General features: G+C 42.5%; 1 protein-coding gene across 3 annotated transcripts in view; it reads left to right on the top strand.

The window, feature by feature from the left end:
• The window catches only part of kcnh2b (potassium voltage-gated channel, subfamily H (eag-related), member 2b), a 137246-nt gene that overhangs the window by 52743 nt on the left and 62914 nt on the right, over positions 1-21589 (top strand). For 2 of the 3 annotated variants that reach the window (XM_028966741.1, XM_028966740.1), the window contains exons 4-5: positions 20575-20730; positions 20832-21320. In XM_028966741.1, the coding sequence (XP_028822574.1) occupies positions 20575-20730; positions 20832-21320 (645 nt within the window). Of the gene's footprint in view, positions 1-20135; positions 20209-20574; positions 20731-20831; positions 21321-21589 lie in introns of those variants that run through there. The other variant, XM_028966742.1, reaches the window with a different exon arrangement.

The raw sequence follows: 21589 nt of genomic DNA, 5'->3' as shown, positions 1-21589 counted from the left end.
TTCTTCACTCCAGTGCATGTATAGGTACTAGACTCTGGTATGTTTACTCAAGTTAAAGTAAAAAAAAGGTAAAAACAGTCATCCTGAAACAAAATGTATCCCTTGCAAAGGGACGTCATGTCATGTTAATACAACCCTTTAGGAGCAGAAGCTTGAATGAATTTGGAGTATTAAGCAGAGTGCATGTACATAATGGAGATGCCTCCGTTATACACGCTAACACTTGTGTGTCTTGACATCGGGGTGGTGCATAATATCATGAAATATACTAATAAAAAAGTAGCCTAATGATTGGAAACACCACTCAGATTAAATGAAGATAAAATAACAAGCCTGGTTTAAAAAAATATAAAGAGAAGAAAGTTGATTTTACCAAGTAGGCGGAAAATAAATAGTTTCAATGTTATAAAGGTATCATTATTTTATTTTATTCCAAACAAATTGAATGTAATAAAAAAAAACAATAAAGAAAAAAATCTTAATTAATCAGTAAAATAGAATTTGTGCTGATCTGAAAAGGAGTTGGAGGAAGTAAATCTCTAGTCCAGTCCTAGGCCTGTTCTACACTTAATGCCTGTATTATATTTCCATTGTGTCTTAAATCTCCGCACTGGCAGCAGGACTTCTAACTTCCATCGTAACCGTCATCACCATAAACAGTCTAAGAGTTACTTCTCGTCTGAGTCCTGCAGTTATAGGTTTGTAGTCGTAAAACTCCCAAAATGCTTTGGGATAGTATGAACCCCCCCAACCCGCTACCTTCACATTTAAAATTGACTCCTCTATCATGTGGGTGGCTAATAGCATCATTTCTGCGGTGGGCCGGTTTGCTGTTACCAATCTGGTTCCTCGCAGCTTTCATAACCGGACCCTTATTTTCTTTCCTCCCTGGCCCTCAAACTTGTTTTAGATTCTATTTCCTAGGTTTTTTTTTTTCTTTATGTGCTCAAACCTCTGCCATTTGTCTCTGGTTTTGTGACTCCTCGGATAAACAGACGTCGCTGTTCTTTATTTGATGTTTACATTCTTTTATTGTCTCCTGTCTCTCCTGACTTACTACCTACTTACTCCTCATTCGATTTCTTTTTGTCTGCCTTCCTTTATTTCTTGCATTGTGCCATTGCATTTTCTGATTGAGTTTCCCTTTCTTGGCAGAAGGAAATATTGCTCTTCTTCTTTGACTTTTAGTGTAAGCCGCATGTAAGGAAGTGTCCACTCCCCTGCACTCGAATGTCCGGCCTGCTTTATGTAACTGTTCCACGCCAGGACCAAGGTGACCCTCTCTGCAGCTGGGATTCTCCTGCTCCTGCTGCCAGTCACATTCTGATCACCCCGTTGAAGCCTTGCTGGAGGGCGGTAGGATGCGCTTCCTGGTCATGAGAGGGCGCGATGTTGACTGTGGAACGTAAACACGGGTCCCGGACCCTCCTGTCACCCTGGGAGGTCCCTCCCACTGACATATGTTTACATTTCCTGCGTTGGTGAGGCAGAGGGCTTCTGGTGCGGAGTCACAGGCAGGGATCTGGGCCAGGACATTCCATATGTGCGTTAACCAAGGGTGATGGTTAAAAGCAGAGGACACATTTCATTGTTTCACTGTGCTGTGCTGCAGTGTTTCACAATCTCTTCATTTTCACTTCGTTTGCTAGCTGTATTGGAGAGAACTTCCCAGTCAGTCCTCCATTTTTTTGACACATGGAAGATGAACTTCAATGAAGGTTAATATAGAAAGAGGAGGAGCCTGTATGCATGACTGACACACACCGTGTGACATATCCCCATCCTGTCGATATGTCACACACACTTTTCCTTTATTTCCCTCCGTTCTCTACACTCCTAATACCCAGGGTATGTCAGTGGACATCAGAGACGTGACCACACCCACTACCACACAACAACATGCAGACAATCAGCGTTTTCATGTGTATTATGGTGCATGCGACGTTGCTGTACATGCCATAGCACTATGAAAATGTGCTCAAGAGTGTCAAATGAAGGTTGCTGGCAAGTCATCTTCAGTTTGGACCCGTGTCCAGGAAACTCTGTGGCTCTTCGGGTGTCCATCTCCGGTTAAACAGACTCGTAGAGTTGGTTCCAGAGCCGGAGCGCGAGCCAAAGCCGTACCCCGGGAAGGTGAAGCGCCGTCTTTATCGGCGTCTCCAGGGGGTTGCAGTCATTCACCGAGCAACTCTGTGATTTAATTGTGCTTTCTGGATGACTGGCTTTCTCCTTCATCCCCCTGCTCAGCACTTCCTCCCCGTACTCATACGGACAAAGACGGGCGAGGAAGTGAGCGAGTGATGGAGAGGGAGAGAAAGGGTGGGTGGGGATGGCGAGGGAGGAAGACTGAATGTGCAAAAGACACAGCTGCTGAAAGAATCTCATTATTTACCTATACATCAAGTGTAACTGGGACGCCATTTTTTTTCTCCTTCTTCTTCTTTTGCTTGATAAAACATCCTGTTCCCTACAGTAATTGCCCACACCACTCGCAAAACCCTGCCCTGTCCTTCGCTACATCTTCCCCGAATGTCTTGCATGATGAATTTGACATTCAATTATCTGTTGCCTGGTGTTCTCAGGGACAGGCCCTTAATTTCGCCTCAATTAAACCCACCCGGTGCTTATTAGCTAGCTTTGGACATGGTGCTAGCATGTGCCGGGGCTATCTCATCTAATTATGCCCCGGCCTTTTTAGCGCTCTATGTTTTCATTCTCGCGGCGTACGCCTGTATTCCCCGCTGCAAGACACCCACTACCTTTATTATGCAAATGAACAAGTTAAATAGCAACTCAACTTTGTCTTCAAAAGTAATTGCGAATCAATTATGGAGCGATACGGTCTGAATAAATGTGGTTGAGACATTTAAGCGACATTGAAACTTTTAACAAATGCATAGAAACAGATTGAATATTTTTACTGCATGAAAATGCAACAAAGCAAAAATTCTATTAACAAACAGTGAAAATGGAGATGCTGAGGAGCAACTTCCTTCCATTATCTAAAAGACATCCCAAAGCCTGCATCCTTTTGGCCAGGCCTAATGGACTTAATTCGATGATGCGGAGAAATGTAGAAATGTAACTGTAATTAATTAGACATTGGAAACTTTCCACTTTCCCTTTTCTCCATTTTCTCTTCTCTAAGCAGGATGTGCGCACTAAGTTCAGTGTTAAGTGCACCGCCGTCCATTTCCTTTGCAACGGGGGAAAAACAGGCAGCCATTTGAAGTTCCCTGTAATTTACTCTGGTCATTAGTGAAGTTGATGGGGCAGAAGTTTTGTCATTTGTTTACAGCTGTGATAATCTTTTTTGCCATTTCAAATGATGCCGCTCGCTGAAAGTGCATTATGTCTGATGCGCAGATGCATTTGGACCGTCGCTGATATCCTTACAAAGAAGGCGCGTCTGCAGTTAGAGATTTCATTAACATTACATTTAATTTATTTAATTTTTCATTCCTTTGCCAATCGAATAAAGCAGAATATCCATTCATATGGACATTATGGGATGAGCGTCCCGAGATACAGCTGCCTGGGATGAGAATAGGATTTTCCAGAATTTTCCTGGAAAGGGGTGTGACCACCAAGTACTTTATTAAAGAACTTTACTGATTGAAATTGCACACCGGTAGAATTAATTAAGGGCTGGTGCTGGAGATGCAATTATGTAATCATTTTTTAAAAATGTATTTATTCCTTGTGTACAATTAATCCTTTAATTTTCTTTGTTTTTTGACATGACTTTTTCAAAACCATTATTTTTGCATTTTTACTTTGGGTGGTGGTCATATACCAATATTTAAAACGTTATTTTCGCACGCATGTGTGTGTGTGTGTGTGTGTGTGTGTGTGTGTGTGTGTGTGTGTGTGTATATATAATAAAACAGGACGAGTTACATAAATGACATTTCAGATCCATCTCGTTTGATGCGTTCAAGGGGACGCTGGGATTTTGAGAGCATAATACCTCTGCCATTGCACTTCAGCAAGTTCCACACTTTGTTGTGGATGAGCCATTTTCCAGCTTTCGAGCAGCAAATAGGAGAGGATTAGGGAAAGGGCACTGGAAAAAAAAAAAAAAAACTAATGCTGCAGTCGGCGTTGCAGTTCAGGTTACCCGGCGTCCACCAGCATGTCCGTCTGTCTGTGTATACAGGCAGGAGAGAGTGACTGATGACCCAGGCCAGCTGTCACCTAGGCTAATGGAGGCCGCCTCAGATTGGCAGGTGCCTGTGCGCACGTCAGACTGGCTGATGGACGGGGCGAGCTTGCTTACCACGCTGACGGGTGGCACAGCTCGAACCAAGACCACCATGTTATGCACAGATGAGGAGGGCACCGTAGCCGGTTTGCCCGTCGGGGTATGAATAATTTAGAGAAAATCATTCCACCCTGCAATGAAAACTGGCATTGACTCAAGAGTCTTGAATAGATTAAGTGTCCTGTCTTCTGTTGTCTTGTCTGTCCAGTAATGTCACATGAGCAGGATACTGTACACCATCGCAGTCTTTTCACATCTGAATACTCCAGTTTTAAGTAATAGGACTGCATGATGTAGGAATTATTAGTACCTTATAAATTATATAGTGCAATTTATGATAAAACTACCAGGTTGTGTGTCTGTTATCAATCAGAATCTGGCAACATGTCTCATAACCCAGATCATAGTTTTTACCGCCTGTATTCATTTGTTGTGTAATGTGTGAATGACCTTCTTCTAGATTTCCATGCTTCTGTTTATCATTTATATGTTGTCAGAGGGTTTGGATGCAGCACAAAAACTAATGAAGGATTCTAATAAAGTCATTTAAGACCATGGATTATTTTATCTGAATTTCCTTATGAAAGTGTGCTGATGTCCAGCGATGTAAAGTATGATTATGGGTATGGGTTGTTGTGTATTTTAAGAACTGCCCAGATATGCCCCAGTGCCCCACATCTCTCATCCCTTGAAAGTTATTCTTCCTCTGCCTCAGGCCTAAAGCTCTAAGGTGCTAGAGGATTATGGTGACCTCCCCAGATGTCACCGTGTCTGAAGAAAGGGACCGTTGATGTCTCTCTGAGTCAGGCACCTTGACAGAATGATGGTCGAGCAGGGGGGGTGCCATACGGGGAGGCGGCCATGTCTGTTTTAATTCACTTTCGTCCTCTCCACGTGGCCTTCTGCCACAAGCAGACCTGCGTTGACATCCCATATTTTGAGTGAGAGGCCGCAGTAATAGGACACGGGCCCAGGAATGAGATGCCGTAATGTTGGTTGAGGAGGAGACCTGTAACCTAAGAATAAAGGACAAACGAGAAACTCATCTTAATTCCTAGACTCAGTGATAGTGAGTCAATGTCTTACTCATATCTAACAGTTGTGACAATTTTGTGGCAATTTAAGTTCAATTAAAGCAAGACCAACATAAAGGGGGTGTGACTCTCACTTGTCACAGTTCAGTTATGATTCTGACAGATTCGACCACAAATAATTTAATTATGTTTCCAATTGATACAAAGTCCCGGATTTTTCCCGGATTTATCCAATTGATACAAAGTCCCATTCTTTAACAGCTTCTTTTAACATTATATACAAAATTTTAACATGCAAATATTGTTTTGAATTCAATAGAAAATGTTCTGACAATTCCTTAGGTTTGCCACTGGAATTCAGGAACAGAGTTAGGTGGACAAAAGTGTGATGATGTATGTTAAATAACACTGTTAAAAATGTTAAGATAAGATAAGTGAAAGTGAAGTGGTTGTGATACACTGCAGCACAGCACGCGGTGACACAACAAAATGTGTCCTCGTTGGTGAACAGTGGGCAGATATGACAGGTGCCCGGGGAGAAGTTTGTGGGGACGGTGCTTTGATCAATGGGACCTCAGTGCCACCTTGGCAGCTCGGGATTCGAACCGGCAACCGTCTGATTAGGGGGCCACTTCCTTAACCACGAGGCCACCACTGCCCCAGATAACATAAATAAGATAAGATATTTATTAGTCCCACAAGTGGGAAATTTTCACGGCAGAAAGTGAACAGTACAAACAATAGCAAAGACAATACGGCGACTGTATAATATAAAATGTTCAATATACATATACTCTTTAATATAGTGTTGGATGCCATGAGCCATTTTGACTAAACATTTGCTCAGTTGTTTGTAAGGTTGAAATCTGGTGATATTTTTCATACTCATGAACCCATCAGTGACACACATGAAATGTGATGGAGGCGTCATCATGATCAACTTGGAAGATAAAATAGGATAAAATCCCTTTGTTCACCTGCCTGTATGCCTTTAAACTGAAATTAAGCTTGGAAGAGCGTAAACGTTGAGCAACTTCTCCATGTCCCTTGGACGGCCTCCCCAGTGACACAGTGCCCTCGGTGAGGGCAGAAAGGCCTTGACTCTGCTTGTTAACAAGGCGTAGCATTTCTCCGGGCCAGAGTTCCCCACCCGCCGACCTGCCTCATGCTGAGCCACGGGCCTCGTTCACCCGGATAAACAAGCTCGTAATGAAGCCGCCTTCCGCGTGCCGTTATTTTTTACAAGGCCCCGATTTAGTGGCCCTGGCTCACGGCCAGATCCTGGTCGACGGTGCAAGTCCCTGATGACTGCCGCCCACCGTTGCAGAGCATACCCCTGATGGGCCTGATGCTCTACATAAATCATCCATCAGGTGGGATGAGCTGGTGTCGTCCCCGGGGCTCACGTCACATGGACATTAGAGGAGAAATCAGGATGCCGTGACAACTGGGAATAAAAGATGCCAACCATGCCTTAGGTGTTCATCGAGCATTGTGCAACTCTGTCTGGTGAACTTCTACAGTGGCCATTGTCACAAGGCGGTTAATTCCAAATCAAAGACTGCTTCAAATGTTGTCCGGAAATATTTCAGCTTCCTTTCAGGTCCATTAAGAATCTACCAATGTCTCCAAATTAAAAATTCATTGTTTCATTTAAAAACACCAAGAGGATGCAGAGCCCAGTTTAAGCCAATGTAGGCCACACACACCAAAACTAAATTGTAACGAAAAATCTTGAAAATGTATGAAAAATATTATTTCGTTTTTGCAGTGACTCATCTGGCCCCTGAATGGAGGCACACCTTCAACATGAAAAAGAACCTGAACAAGAATGTTTTCACCTGTTATGGATTTTAAAGCAGGAATTCAGGTAATTGATGAGGGGATGGATTTGATTTGATCCTTTGATAGGTCATTGTTTGCCAGCAAAGAGTTAAACTTACAGGTCACTTGCAGGAAGTAAAAGTTATATACAGCTATAACAGTTTGTAATAGGGTTTGGTTCAGGGTTTAATTATTGGATTTCAAGAGGCTTTCTATGTGACTTATTTTCCTATTTTCCTATCTTCCTATGTGATTACATGGGATTTATTTGTCCAAATAAAGTCATTCCAAAGTAGTACCTTTTCAGCAGTTCATTGAATGTAATAAATTCCTCTGTCCTCGTCATTTTCACTTCTATAAACTGCTGATGAATGTTAATGTCAGGCAAACATCCAAGCCTTATCTGTGTATTTTCTCATCTGTCTGCATATTACAGCTTCTGTGGGTCAGTGCTGCGCCAAACCAGCCTTCATTAAAAGCACTGCAACAGCCCCGGCTCATTAGGCTTAACGAGCGGCTATAACTCATCCTCAACGACCGGCGAGCCCCTCAATCCGGTGCAACAGGGTTCATTTCTGCGTTGCCCACAGAGCGCACAGCGGCCGGGCTCCAGGGAGGGGCAGGGAAGGCCAATTTTTGGTGGGATGATTAAGCAGACTCGGGCTTCTGAACTCGCCGCTTTATTTGCGCCACGCCTACTAGATCTGCATTTAGCCGCCCAGACTGGAGCAGACGTGCCAGCGGAGCTGCTCGGATTCCGCTTTCACAGAACCTGGGGTCGGCAGAGGCCAGACGCCAAGCTGTACCCCGGCTTGAAGGAAAACAGACGTGCCCGCACCTAACCGCACATTAAAGTGTCACTACGCTCAGCGCAGCTGACTTAGCTGACTTATTTGTACGTGGGAGTGCCGGTCGAGTCCGGTTATTTATGTCCGCGTGCGAGTGCGCATGTGAGTATTGTGTTGAAGCGCATGCAGCATAGTCGTGATGGCATCTTCCCAGGCTCGCTCTTTGCCCACATTGCAGTGGCAAAGGCAGCAACTGCTGTTGCCGAGAGACGACTCCCAAGCAAACAGAAGGAAAGGTGTCATTGATCACGGGGAGATGTCACCGTAGCCCTGCATGCACGACAGAGAGCAGTGTTGCCGTGTCACAGCGAATGCACCCGTCCCACATTTATCAGCGTGAAAACAGACATTACTCACCGAGGTCTGTGGACTTGTGTCCCTCTCGACTCTGCCTACAGGCTATTTTGCTTTTCTGTTTTGTCATGAAATCGTGCACCTCAGTAAAAAGGTGATTAGATCATTCCTTGTTGTCTGCTAGGATACCAGGATGTTGGGCTTGCTTGCTGGTGTAAGTCAGGGCGTCTGCAGGATCTGTAAAATATACCTGCACTTGTTAATGCATCAATTGAGCTCATATCATTTTAGATCAAAATGTTTCGTATTCATGTATGTATTTATGTAAATCCTGATGATGCCTTTGACCATACACTAGTGAACAAGCCCTACGTTTAGGATGTGGTGTTATGCTTAGCCCCAGTTGGACAATACAGCCTGACAGCGTCACTGCTGGCATTTGAGTTGAAAATTTTGGTGTGTTCTTTGCTTATTGACTCAGTGTTGATACTTGGGTTCAATCACAAGCAACCCAATGCTATAGTTCAATCCAAATGTGACTCAAAAACGTTAAGTTTATAGGAGTTCCCCTTTAAAAGGCTGAAAAGGACCTTTGTCATTTAATTAAATTCATAAGGAGACAGTCAATTTGAAAAGGAAAGGAAGACGGAAGCCGGTTAAAAGAACAAAGGGCGGTTGTCCCTCTCCACAAAACAGACAGATAATTTGCTGCTCTCAGGACCCTCAACGTGGTTCCAGGAGAGCCTGGCCAATTCAAAATGGTTCCTCATATCTAACCAATCCACACTGGGATGCGATTTATAATTGTTCTGCTAATTCGTCAAGATGTTGTAAGTTGCAAGTCAAGCAATTTTTTTTAGGAAGAGCACTCATTAGTTTTAATGAACTCCGGCATTGTGTCAGAAACAGAAAAGCAATTTGGTGCTGCTTAATCAGGTTCATCAAGGCGCCAAAGATCCTTCCCCCCCCATCTCCTGCTGTTTAATCAGGAAGGGAGGAGGGATGAATAAGCCGTTCTGATATCATAATCACTTGATTCAATTAAAGATGAAAGGCCCTGCAAAAACACTCTTACGATTAACTAAGCTTAGTCTCGCATAATTTGAGTGGACACGTTGACAAATGCCGAGAAATTTTGTTGCCTTGGAAACAGGCTAATTTTAATAGAATTTTTAAGGGACCGAGACAGAGATTTGCAGACTGATAGTTGGGAATGCAGAATAAGGCGAGTTCTGAGGGGACTTACACTCAACTTCTTTGTTTGCTCCATGCAGTCGCAGTCTGTCTCCTTGAGTTCATCTCTCTCTCAGATTTTGCTGTTCTCAAAAGACATTTAGCATACACCACCGATTCTCCGGAAGCCTGGTGGCGTCTGAAGGCCGGAGTTCTGAGAAAGACTTGCTGACATCGGCCTGTCAGTTATTTTTAGCCCAAATATACCATCTCAGGAGGCAAACACTGCACTTTTTTGAGAACATAAGGTACCACTTGCATCTGCTTGTGTTGTTGGTTAGTCTGTCTCAAGGTTCAGTCATCCTCTGGTTGTAATGTTATGCAGGCCGCTTCATACTTGTAATGGATCTTGTGTGCCAAGTGAACTCTGGTCACCAGGGATTCCAGTCAAGGTAGGTAACTAAGCAGGTAAAACTGGTTGGAGAGAATTCAATCAATAGTGTTGGTCAGCTGTGTTTCATTTGATAGTTTAGGTTGGATGAGTGGTTGCTAAAGAAATTGAAGGTTGGCCTTTTTGGTTAATTTGGACGTGTTATATTGATTGGCTAGATTTGGCTAGATTGAAATGGTATTTTGTGACAATTACAGTCTTTCTGTCAGGACAGCCTTTTAAGGTATCCAGATTGCTGGTGACCAAGGATTCATTCTTGCTATAGCATTTAGCCATGAACTAAAATCTTATCTAGATGTTATCACATCTGGTTGTCCTTATAAGGGTGTTACATTTCCTTAAATGTCATTTCTTCTTCAACAAAATATGTTCTTGGTCTTTACAACTCAATCTCAACACAACACAACCATCCTGAAAAATTCATCAGGCTGTGTGTTGGCTCAATGAATCTTGAACCATTGTGTCCCTGAACAAGTCCCTTAACCCCGAGTGTCTCTAGGGGTCTCCCTGTAACTACTGTTATCATTTTAATACTTATCCTCTTCATGATAAAAGTGTTTCATGATAAAAGTGTGTTTTTGAATAAATTGTGAAATGTCACTTGTTATGTTTATCCACTATTATGTTCAGTCTTTCCATTAAGTGTATTTATTAGGGACTTTACAGGTTTTCTGTACTGGCAATAGTCGGAGATGAATTTCGATAATAGAGAATAATGTTTTTGGCAAGGCTTCTGATTCTTCAAGGGAAATTGGCATCTCCCAGTTGAATAATCCGATTGCTTTCCAACAACTAATTGGGCACTTAGAGTTTAGATTAAGCAGCATGTAGATCTCCTAAAGAGACTCCAATGCCTTCCACCCATTTTATGAGGGTCTTCGTTCCTAAATGTACATCTGAATTTGCCCCCCCCCCCCTCTCTCTCTCTCTCGCTCTCTCTCTCTGTGTCTTCAGTGTGGTTGTGCATGGGGGCTTTTGTCAACCGAGCTGTCCAGCATGGCTATTTGTCAAACCGGAGCATATTATAATAGCCAACTCCTGCTGTCCTGCACCGGCACACACACATGACACACACTGCTGTAACAATACTGTCTTGTCCTGCGAAATCCCTTCAGTGAATTACAGGATAGATGAGGCCCAGGACTGTGCGTACGCCCGTTTTTATCTCTGTAACACACACCCAAACACATCCCCTACTCTGCTTGAGAGCAATAACTAATATAGCTATAACCAATACTCAATATATTTAATTCTAAACACTATACTATACACACACACACACACACACACACACACACACACATAATGACAAGTAAATGTATGGCATTGTTTTAAAAGTGGCACTAGGCATAGAACAATTTGAGAAACATGGGGCTTTTTTGCTATTCCAACGTCGCCAACATCACCAGGAATTACACAAATAACAAATGATTTACAAGTAAAACTACTTGGTAGTTATACGTACCTTGAAGAAGTGAAACCAGCTAACCAGCTAGCTAACTAGCTAATTATTTCTGTCCCCAGAACACGATGGTTAACCTCTGATGTTGCCCTAGCAGACTAAATCTGTGCTTAGCTTTCAAAACAGTGCTCATTTTCGTACTGGGTTACAGCTAGTTTTAGTTTAGTAGAAGAGTCTGGCTGCTGAACTGGCCTCACTGTATTCCAGACTCTTCACCAACTGATAAAATGTGTTGATGAAACGAAAGCTATGACATGATTAGAATGTGCGTTTATGGGATAATAACATTCTTCACATTCTGGTTTTTGGTTACATTTTTTTCACATTATTGGCCCCTTTCTTGACGCGAAATGCGTAGCCGCCACGGGGGATTAACGTCAGGAGCCCGCAGTATCTGAGTAACGCTACCAAACCCAGTGTGTGGTCCCTGGCTTCGGATCGTTAGGAAGCGGCAGATAAGTGCTGGTGTAATCGGACTTAATTAGCCCCCGGACAGGATGCCGGCCATTCACTTAGAGGACATCTCGCATCCAAAAGGAAGCACAAATCAAGGGGCGGTGGTGGCGGTGCACTGAGTGGCCGAAAATCTCCGAGAAATTTCCTGCGACGAGACGATTCGGGGGGCGGGGCTCTAGAGAAGGATATCTCCCCTGATGGGCGTTATTTCATTATCTGGATCCGACAGAAACACTCAAAACAACTAATGCAGGAAGAAGTTTCAGTCGCCATTCACATTAAAATATTATTCTTGCTCAGTTCATTTCCAACATGAAATCAATGTTTATGTTGATGTTGATTTTAATATATATACGTGTGTGTGTATAAAACTGTATATATTTAGTTTTATTAATTCCATATTTGGTTTGCTACATAGGTAACGATAACAATATGTTTCTTATATGCTTGCTTTATAATAGGATCATGTAGACAGATATGTTTTTGATATGAGATTCTGAATTGTTTTATCTTGCCTGAAGTGTGGTGGCGTGATAACCAGAGCTTTGCTGCATGTCACGACTATGACACACACTCACACATTGTGTGCCTTTGCAGCCATGCATGAACATAAATTTAAATAATAATAATCTTCAGTTGTGATGAATCTGAAAAAGCACGGCACCGTGAAATGTTGCCACGCATCTGAGTTTATTTAATCACTTCTTAAAGAGGCATCCATCATGTCGCTCCTTATTATTTCTGTGCCGTTCACAGACTGTGGTTGTATATATTATGTACACTTGGTTTTGTCAGGAGCTTTCGATCTGCTGGACTTGAGTTGTGTGTTAAACCTGTTGTGTGTTTATGTGTCCGTGTTGTGTGATACCTGTCTAGATAGATGGACAGATTTATTGTGCTTATGAAGGTAAGCATGGGAAGGTGAAAGTTCATGTTAGGATCAAGCCAGACTCTGTGAAAGATGAACTTTCTATTGATCCTCTTTGACCTTGGAGACGTAAACTGGGGATTAAACGCAGAGTGAAAATGCACTTGATTGAACGACACTCTACTCATTAAGAATCTTAATGGAGAGAGTTAGATGGAAAAAGTAAAGGAGGGTGGGACAGAGAAAGTTTGCTACAAATGACAAATCTTCAAATTGCTTTTGGCTACTTAGGTGTTGGTTAAGATAGGTTAAAGGTTAGATAATTAGTAATTTGTGATAACCATTAGTCTGTTGTCAAAATTCTCAGATACTAATCGATACAAAAATTCTGTATCGATTTTGATGTCAAGTACAGCAATTTTCAACTGTCATTGCAGTGGTCTGCCCCTCCCACGGCTACCTGGAGCATCCAAGTTTACAAGAGAGACACTATTTTAACATGGCAGCGGGCGAAAGCAGCACCAGGGTTCATTCTAAATCACCACGCTTGCTAGAAAATGTAGAAAGCAGGAGGAGCACTGTCCGGATATCAGATCAGAAAGTGAAAGTGATTGTCATTGTGAAACACTGCAGCACAGCACTCTGCTTTTAACCATCACCCTTGGTGAGCAGTGGGCAGCCATGACACAGCCGGGGAGCCTGGGGAGCAGTGTGTGGGGACGGTGCTTTTCCTCAGTGGCACCTTGGTTGATCAGGAATCAAACTGGCAACCTTCTGATTGCAGGGCTGCTTCCTTAACCGCTAGGCCACCACTGCCCCATTGTCACTATCAAAGCAAGCAGCAAGACAAATTTAGCAAAACATCTGAAAGACCATCCCTTCAAATTATATGTGGAGTTTCGAAGAGGGGAGTAAAGCTGTTGTTCAAATGTAATAGGAATCATTTAATTGCCTCTGTCAAGCAATACAGTCGAAGTAAGTTAACCATAAGAATGGCTGTGTCTTTGCTTCTCTCCACATTTTACATGTAATTGCTCAATGCACATTGATATATATATGTTTTTTGCGTCATGTTTTTTTTTTGCTTAACTCAAAAACATAAAATATTACTTATTACTCATTTATTTATGTAGCCATGAATTGATTAATTCATTCATTTTGATCTACGCTTCAATTATTTATTTATTTATTTATTACTTGATTTAAATCTGTACCGAGAAATCTGCCCAAGTCGAAGGGATTTCTTTCACCTGCGGTATTTGCTGACTGCTCCCTTCTTTACCTCGTGACAACATCTTTGAGCATTTTTTTCATCAGTCTACATTATGTGTGCGCACACTGACTGGCATTCTGCCACAAGTCTGGCCAGCAGACAGCTGGTGCCCAAATTCACAACATTGCCTCCCTCTTTCAGTTGGCACGGCCCCTCAACCAGATCAGCATGGCATCCAGCACCCATTTTACAGCCACCAAATAAGTGTTCTCCTCTCGCTCTTCACTGATACACACACTCCTCAAGCAGCAATTGCACTCATTAGTATGTAGTTTATTCATTACAGCATGTACTGTGACAATAAGGACAGTGGCCACAATAAATATATCACAATGATCATTTTATTACCACTTTAAAAAATTATAATAACAATGCTAAAAACATATGTTTTCATTTATGGTAAGATTATAGTTAATTAAAGAAAATATATAAAAATATACAACAGCAAATAGTAATACAAATAATAAAAACAATATAATTAACAACAACTATAATATACTTATTCATTATTATTGCTGCTATTTTTCTTATTATTATTGTATAAATAGTAAAAGCTGCAGTAGTAGTAGTAGTAAAATAAGTAGTGGTGGTGTTAATTGTTCTTATAATTAATTGTAATCCTCCTAAAACCTGCTGTACAGCATTTCAGATGGGTATAGGCTGTAGCAGTAATACTACTAGTAGTAATAGTAGTATTAGTATTACTACGGGCTGTAGTATAACTATTATTAGTAGTACTAGTATTAGTAGTGATGGTGATGTTCATTGTGATCCTCACAGAAATCTGCTGTTACATCATTTTTACAGCATTTCAGATGGATACAAGCTGTAGTATAACCATTATTAGTAGTACTAGTACTATGATTAGTAGTGATATTGATGTTCATTGTGATCCTCCCAGAAACCTGCTGTTACAGCGTTTCAGATGGATACGGACTGTAGTGTAACTATTATTAGTAAAACTCGTACTAGTATTAGTAGTGATGGTGATGTTCATTGTGATCCTCCCAGAAACCTACTGTTACAGCGTTTCAGATGGATACGGACTGTAGTGTAACTATTATTAGTAAAACTCGTACTAGTATTAGTAGTGATGGTGATGTTCATTGTGATCCTCCCAGAAACCTGCTGTTACAGCGTTTCAGATGGATACGGACTGTAGTGTAACTATTATTAGTAAAACTCGTACTAGTATTAGTAGTGATATTGATGTTCATTGTGATCCTCCCAGAAACCTGCTGTTACAGCGTTTCAGATGGATACGGACTGTAGTGTAACTATTATTAGTAAAACTCGTACTAGTATTAGTAGTGATGGTGATGTTCATTGTGATCCTCCCAGAAACCTACTGTTACAGTGTTTCAGATGGATACGGACTGTAGTGTAACTATTATTAGTTGTACTTGTACTATGATTAGTAGTGATATTGATGTTCATTGTGATCCTCCCAGAAACCTGCTGTTACAGCATTTCAGATGGATACGGGCTGTAGTGTAACTATTATTAGTAGTACTAGTACTAGTATTAGTAGTGATGGTGATGTTACAGTGTTTCAGATGGATACCGGCTGTAGTGTATCTATTATTAGTACGAGTATTGTCAGGATTGCCTAAAACTGGGCTCCACACCTGACTCCAATCCTGACGCCCCATAAATGCCGGAAGTTTCCGCCCCTTCTAGGTCTCCGGCATTTTCGTGAACTCAGACATGAGCTTGACTTCAGTGGGTGAATGTATGTGTTTTCAGTTCTGGCAATCGCCACATGCCTGCGGGCAAGTTTACGTTCGTTATTGTAGTTAAATTGTTTTTGGCCATCGCGCCGCTGTTTATTTGTAATTATTGTTTATTTGTTAATAAAACCCCCTTCACAACATGTCAAACCTCTGCGCTTCCTTCCCCCGTAAGCCCGTAGTCGTGACAAGTATTAGTAGTGATGGTGATGTTCATTGTGATCCTCCCAGAAACCTGCTGTTACAGAGTTTCAGATGGGTGCAAGCTGGAGCGTGGACCAGTCCTGTCCTCTAGTGGTGGATTTTTTCACTTCACTTCTGTCATCTTGTGGAGGCAGGTGGCCATTTAAGTGTGGGGTTTCTGTTCTGTGGTCCTTCCAGCTTGGCGTGTTTTCAGGTAAGAGGTTTGTGTCTACATTTACAAGCATTAAGAATGTTCCAGATGGCTGGGCATTGCTTCCTTCTCATCAGCCTCAAAAAATTCAGAATGGAAATAATGTTGGAAAAACAGCTGCCTTATGACCTTTCACAACACAGCATCAGTGGCAAATGTAGCACGGGCCACTACTTATTTTACTACTACTACATCTGTCAATATCACTCAGTTTTTTCACTTTAATACTATTTAACACTGTCATCCACCCTGACGGGTGCCACCGCAACCCGATAATCAAGTTTATACACATCACCTCTCACATTACATTTCAAGGAGATGTTATCACAATGTGCTATATAAGATGTAGTGCATTTCAAGTTCACTGCATATTTGTCTAATAGTCTCCATGGAGACCTTGGTAGTGGGCATGTTTCTGTGATGTCTTCATCAGAGGTCACGTTTGTTATTACTACTGACAGAACTACTGATAGGAATGTAGAGAACAGAGAAGCATGTACAGTATTTATCAAGCTTTATCCAGAACACCTTACAATCAGTAGTGACAGGGACAGTCCCCATGGAGACATTCAAGGTTAAGTGTCTTGTTCAGGGACACAATGGTAGTAAATGGGGTTTGAACCTGTGACCTTGTGCTCTTCTGGATCAGATTTCCCTACCAGCCTAGAGAAATAGGACTAGACAAACTGTTAAAGAAAGGAGATGGGCACTTTTTAAGGAATGACGTCAATGAACTTTAAAATACTGTAAGATAAGACATCCTTTATTAGTCCCACAAGGGGTGACTTTACATAGTCTCGGCAGAAAGTATACAGTACAAGATGAGATTAGAAAAAAAATAAACAGCATACAAAAAAAAAGTTCACCATACAAATGAGTGTATGACTGAATAAGGATGAGTGTATTAAAAATGTAGGTTTATATATATAAATATATTTATGTACATCTGTATACATAGAATATGTTTATGTGTACATATATAAGGTTTTATATATATATATATATATATATATGTGTGTGTGTGTGTGTGTGTGTGTGTGTGTGTGTGTGTGTGTGTGTGTTACTTGCGTGCGTGCGTGCGTGCATGCGTGCGTGTCTGTGTGTGTGTATTGGAAACGGTCTACTGGATGTGTGTGTTAGTCTATGCATGTGTGGTCAGCTGATGTAGAGCCTGACAGCGGTTGGAAGGAGACTGAAAGAGCTCCTCAGTGCTGTCAGGGTCTCCTGCATGGGGTGGGAGATGTTGTCCAACAGGGATGACCATAGTATTTCAAGCAGCATCTGCAGCATCACATGTGGTTGCTGTTGTTAGATATTAAGAAGAGGGACTTTCTTCATAATGTTTCCAGACCATTCTGATATCTCACACACAATCAATCTGCTGTTACAATGCAACAAACATTTCCTAGCCAAGTATCTGGGCATCAGTCTTGGTGGGCAGGGGGCTTGTGAATGATCTTCGTAACCTTTGGAAACGTCAGGCTGGCAGAACTATAATTCAGCATGATGAACACAACATTGCTGGAGATGGATGGCGGCAGAGTGGCTCTCATTCACCACGCTCAGCCATCCCTGGTGTTTAGTACGTGACATGGAGTCGGCATCAGCAGAAAAGCGTAGTTTATGCTCGGTTCATGAAACATCAGCTAATCACTGTTTATAGTTAATTCCTGAGTTGATGAACTGCTAGAATCTTATTAGTAAAGTTGATACAGAAATTCCAACTGTGGTCTGTAAAGGTCATGCAGTTACCAGCAGGATCCACAAGATGGCGGTGTTAACTGGGAATTGTGCAGCTCCTTTACTTTACTGTTGAGTCAACGTGGGCGGGGAGAACTATTGGAGATGTTAAATAACTGGATCTCCACAAGGCCATTTAAGGCATTTAAGGGTCTATGGCAAACCAAACCAGGCCCAGCTCCAGAACGTGCTGCTTGAAGGATTTTCATTTGTGTGTAATACAGTTGGTTTGACAATTCCTTATCTGGTTCATTTGCAGTAGTTTGTAGATGGCCCCTTAGTCCTTTTCCACTTTTAACATGCAGTTTAGTGCAGATTCATTAATAATCAGCCATTTTCACGTTTGGTTACGGCCCTGGATGTGGTGTAAAATTGCATCGTGTCATTCGGACCCGTTTTGTTACCTCCATAATCCCCCTTGTAAACACACCTACAGCTCTAGATGCTTCTTCTCATGATGGACATTCATCATCTCCAGTCTGTATGTTCTTAGCAACGTATATTATGGGAGTCATTGCTTTTGCTGGGCCGGAGAAAGGGATGCTTCCCTCCGTGTAATCCGTAGTCTTGCAACTATATTTCTAGGATTATTTCCTTTGATTTCGGGGATTTCTAGGATTATTTCCTTTGAGCAGGGAGGGCAGCTGTGTGGTCACATCATGTTACACGAATCTGGGTTTACACCTTCTGCACATCCACTGCATTCTTGGTAAGATTTAATTAAATTCCTCGTGGTAATCTGTCCCACTGTCCCTCTTTTTTTGTTCCATCCGGTCCCCCGGCTCATCCCATACTCGCCTCCACATTTTGCAGCATTTACCAGACGCCCTTATCCAGAGTGACTTACAATCAGTAGTTACAGGGACAGTCCCCCCCTGGAGCAACTTAGGGTTAAGTGTCTTGCTCAGGGACACAATGGTAGTAAGTGGGATTTGAACCCGGGTCTTCTGGTTCATAGGCGAGTGTGTTACCCACTAGGCTACTTCCACCCCAGATAATAAATAGTTGAAATTCACACATGATCCGGGTTATGGTGAGCCATCACATGGCCCAGAAATGATGACATTATACTTGAATTCAGACTTTTCTCAATTTTATTTGTCAGAATGTCTTTATTTTAAACCAGTGTGATAATGTCAAAAAGCGAATATATGTTTTGTATTCATTTAATTGCAAGAATAGTAGAAGCAGATTCTTTTTTCACTCTCAGTAAGTAAGGATGCTACAGCTGGCCCTGGAAATGGTTCTAATAGAGGATCCTGTAAATTGTGGCTGGTTCTTCTCTCAATGTTTTGTGCGCATAGGCAAAAATTTAAATTGTTATTTGTAATTCCATTCAGGCACAAATGCATGGAACCACACACTCACACACACACATACACATGCTGATTTAGCACAGCAGTCGAGACCAGCTCTGATCTTGTTGTGCTGTCTGAAGTCTGATTTTGGGAATTATGGGTATCTCTGAAACAGCGGCTCATCCAATCCAGTGAAATCTTGACACACACGTGTACACGAGTGTCTTTTCACCCCCCCAAACGCAGCAAATGACTTCCCTCTTTGTACGGGATTGGCGATGCGGCCTGTATCTTCGAGTGGATTAGTCTTTTTAAGTGGAGTGGAAGGGAGGCAGAAAAAAAGAAACGTAATGAATTGGAGTCAAATCCGCTTCCGCCGTTGATGTTTAATCCCTCGTGTGCAGCGTGGCGGAGAGGGACAGAGACGAAGAGATGCTCCCAGGATTATGATTTCTTTTATCTCACTGAACCTGTCAACAAGTTTGTATTTATTTATTTATTTATTTATTTATTTATTTATTTATGCTCCAGAAATGTTTCTTGTTTTTTTAACTGACAACTCTCCAGAGTTGTAAAGAATTTTTCAGAATATTAAAAGTACGTTATGAGAAAGCTTGACCTTGCATTAATAATTTTTAAAATAATGAAAGAGATTTCAACTGCAGTAGGTCTATATCTAAAGTAATTGCATTTCAATGCAAAAAACAAGTTTAATTTTAAACCAGTATTTTAAATGGCAAACACTGGGTGTAAATTGGACATAAATCATTTTGCATCATTTAATAAAAAATTAGAATGTTGTTAATTTTGTGTTAAGGTGTTGTTGTTCAGGATGCCATTCATTTTATTTCACGGTACAAATATGAATGAATGCACAAGACCAGCTTACATACACACACACACACTCAGTCAGAGCCAGATGGTGTGAAAGGACCTGTAATCTGTGTGTCACTCTGCCTGGTGCGCCCTCAACTGGGATTACGTACTGGTCCAATCCCCCATGTCCACCCACGCCACTCTGTCTGCCCCAGGACGGCAGTGACTGGCAGCTCGGCAATTTTTTGTCAGTAGTCGCTGCTCCGTTTGTCCCCTTCGTCAGGTAAGGGAGAGTGGTGGGGGTGATGATGGTGGAAAAGGGATGACTTTAATTTTGTATCCGTATGTGTGTGTACATTATAAAATGCATGTATATTAATCATTTATGATCTGAAGATTATTAAATGAACAGTCAGCGGTGAACAGTCAGCGGTGATTTTTTTTTTTTTTTTAACAAACAGATTTTTGTTGTAAATAATGTGTTCATGTGTTGGTCCAGTGCTTACGTGAGTTTTTTTTTGTAGATGTACAGATGTGCGGTGTCCTCCCATACTAAGAGGGTATTTGTATGCTTTACGAGGATGTAACTGGCACGGCCATTAGTATTCTTCGCTGTGGTGACGTTCTTCTCTCTCCCGTTGTATGCCAGGTGTGTGCTTCCTCTGCGTGGTGGACGTAGTGCCGGTGAAGAACGAGGATGGGGTCGTGATCATGTTCATCCTCAACTTTGAGGTCATGTCTGACGACAAACTGCTGAATCCCCAGGACCACAACCACAAGCTGTCCAGGCCTTGGCTCTCCTCACGTAAGAGCACTTTATCTCTGGCATCTCTAAGGTGCATTTGTAATAAAGGAGTGGATTAATAATGCCCCGCCCATCTCTCTCGTCCCGTGTCCCGGTCTCAGGCCACTCGCGGGGGATCAGGCTGCGACTGCCACTCCTGCGTTCTCGCAGTAACAGCAAACATTCCCTGCACGAGGACCCAGAGACAGGGCGGGTCCATCTGCCGGCAACCCCTCCCACGGCTCCCCGGGCGGGTAGTCGGGAGTCCCTGTCCCTGGGAGAGCTGCTGCCCCTCTCAGAGCGTCCTGAGTCCCAGCAGCAGGAGCCGCCGTCCTCCCAGTGGCCCAACGACCAGCGCAATCTGTTGGGAGGCAAGTCGTCCTCGACCCCGCCCGTCCAGCAGTCGTCCTCGTCGCTGCCTCTGGGCCAGTCGTCGCCGCACCTGCAGCGCCTGAACCCCGACGCCTCCCCGTCCAACTGCAGCCTGACCCACAGCCGCTCGCGGGAGAGCTTCCACAGCATGCGGCGCGCCTCGTCCGTGGACGACATCGAGGCCATGCGGCCCGACTGGGACGGGAAGTACCGCACCCGGCCCAGCAGCAGCAGCATGGGTCAGCGTCTGCGGAATCCTCACTTCTAAACCTGGTTTTCTAACAATTCCAGCCTGGAGCGTTTTTCTAGTTGGACAACATTTCTACTGTAGATTCTCAAATTGATAAAAGCCCTTGGTCTCTCCTGCTATGACATTAATGTTCCATTAATGATAGACAAACACCTCTACGAGATCTCTATCTGTCAGTCTGACTCTAAAGATTGCACAGATTGATTTCATTGTTTATTTCAGATTACGTTGACAATTTGTGTGCCCATGGCAACTGGA

The sequence above is a fragment of the Denticeps clupeoides genome, chromosome 2 (assembly GCF_900700375.1).
Source record: "Denticeps clupeoides chromosome 2, fDenClu1.1, whole genome shotgun sequence".
In the NCBI taxonomy this organism is placed as follows: domain Eukaryota; kingdom Metazoa; phylum Chordata; class Actinopteri; order Clupeiformes; family Denticipitidae; genus Denticeps; species Denticeps clupeoides.
Note: the sequence above shows the minus strand (reverse complement) of the source record. Positions and strands in the feature narration are given on the sequence as shown.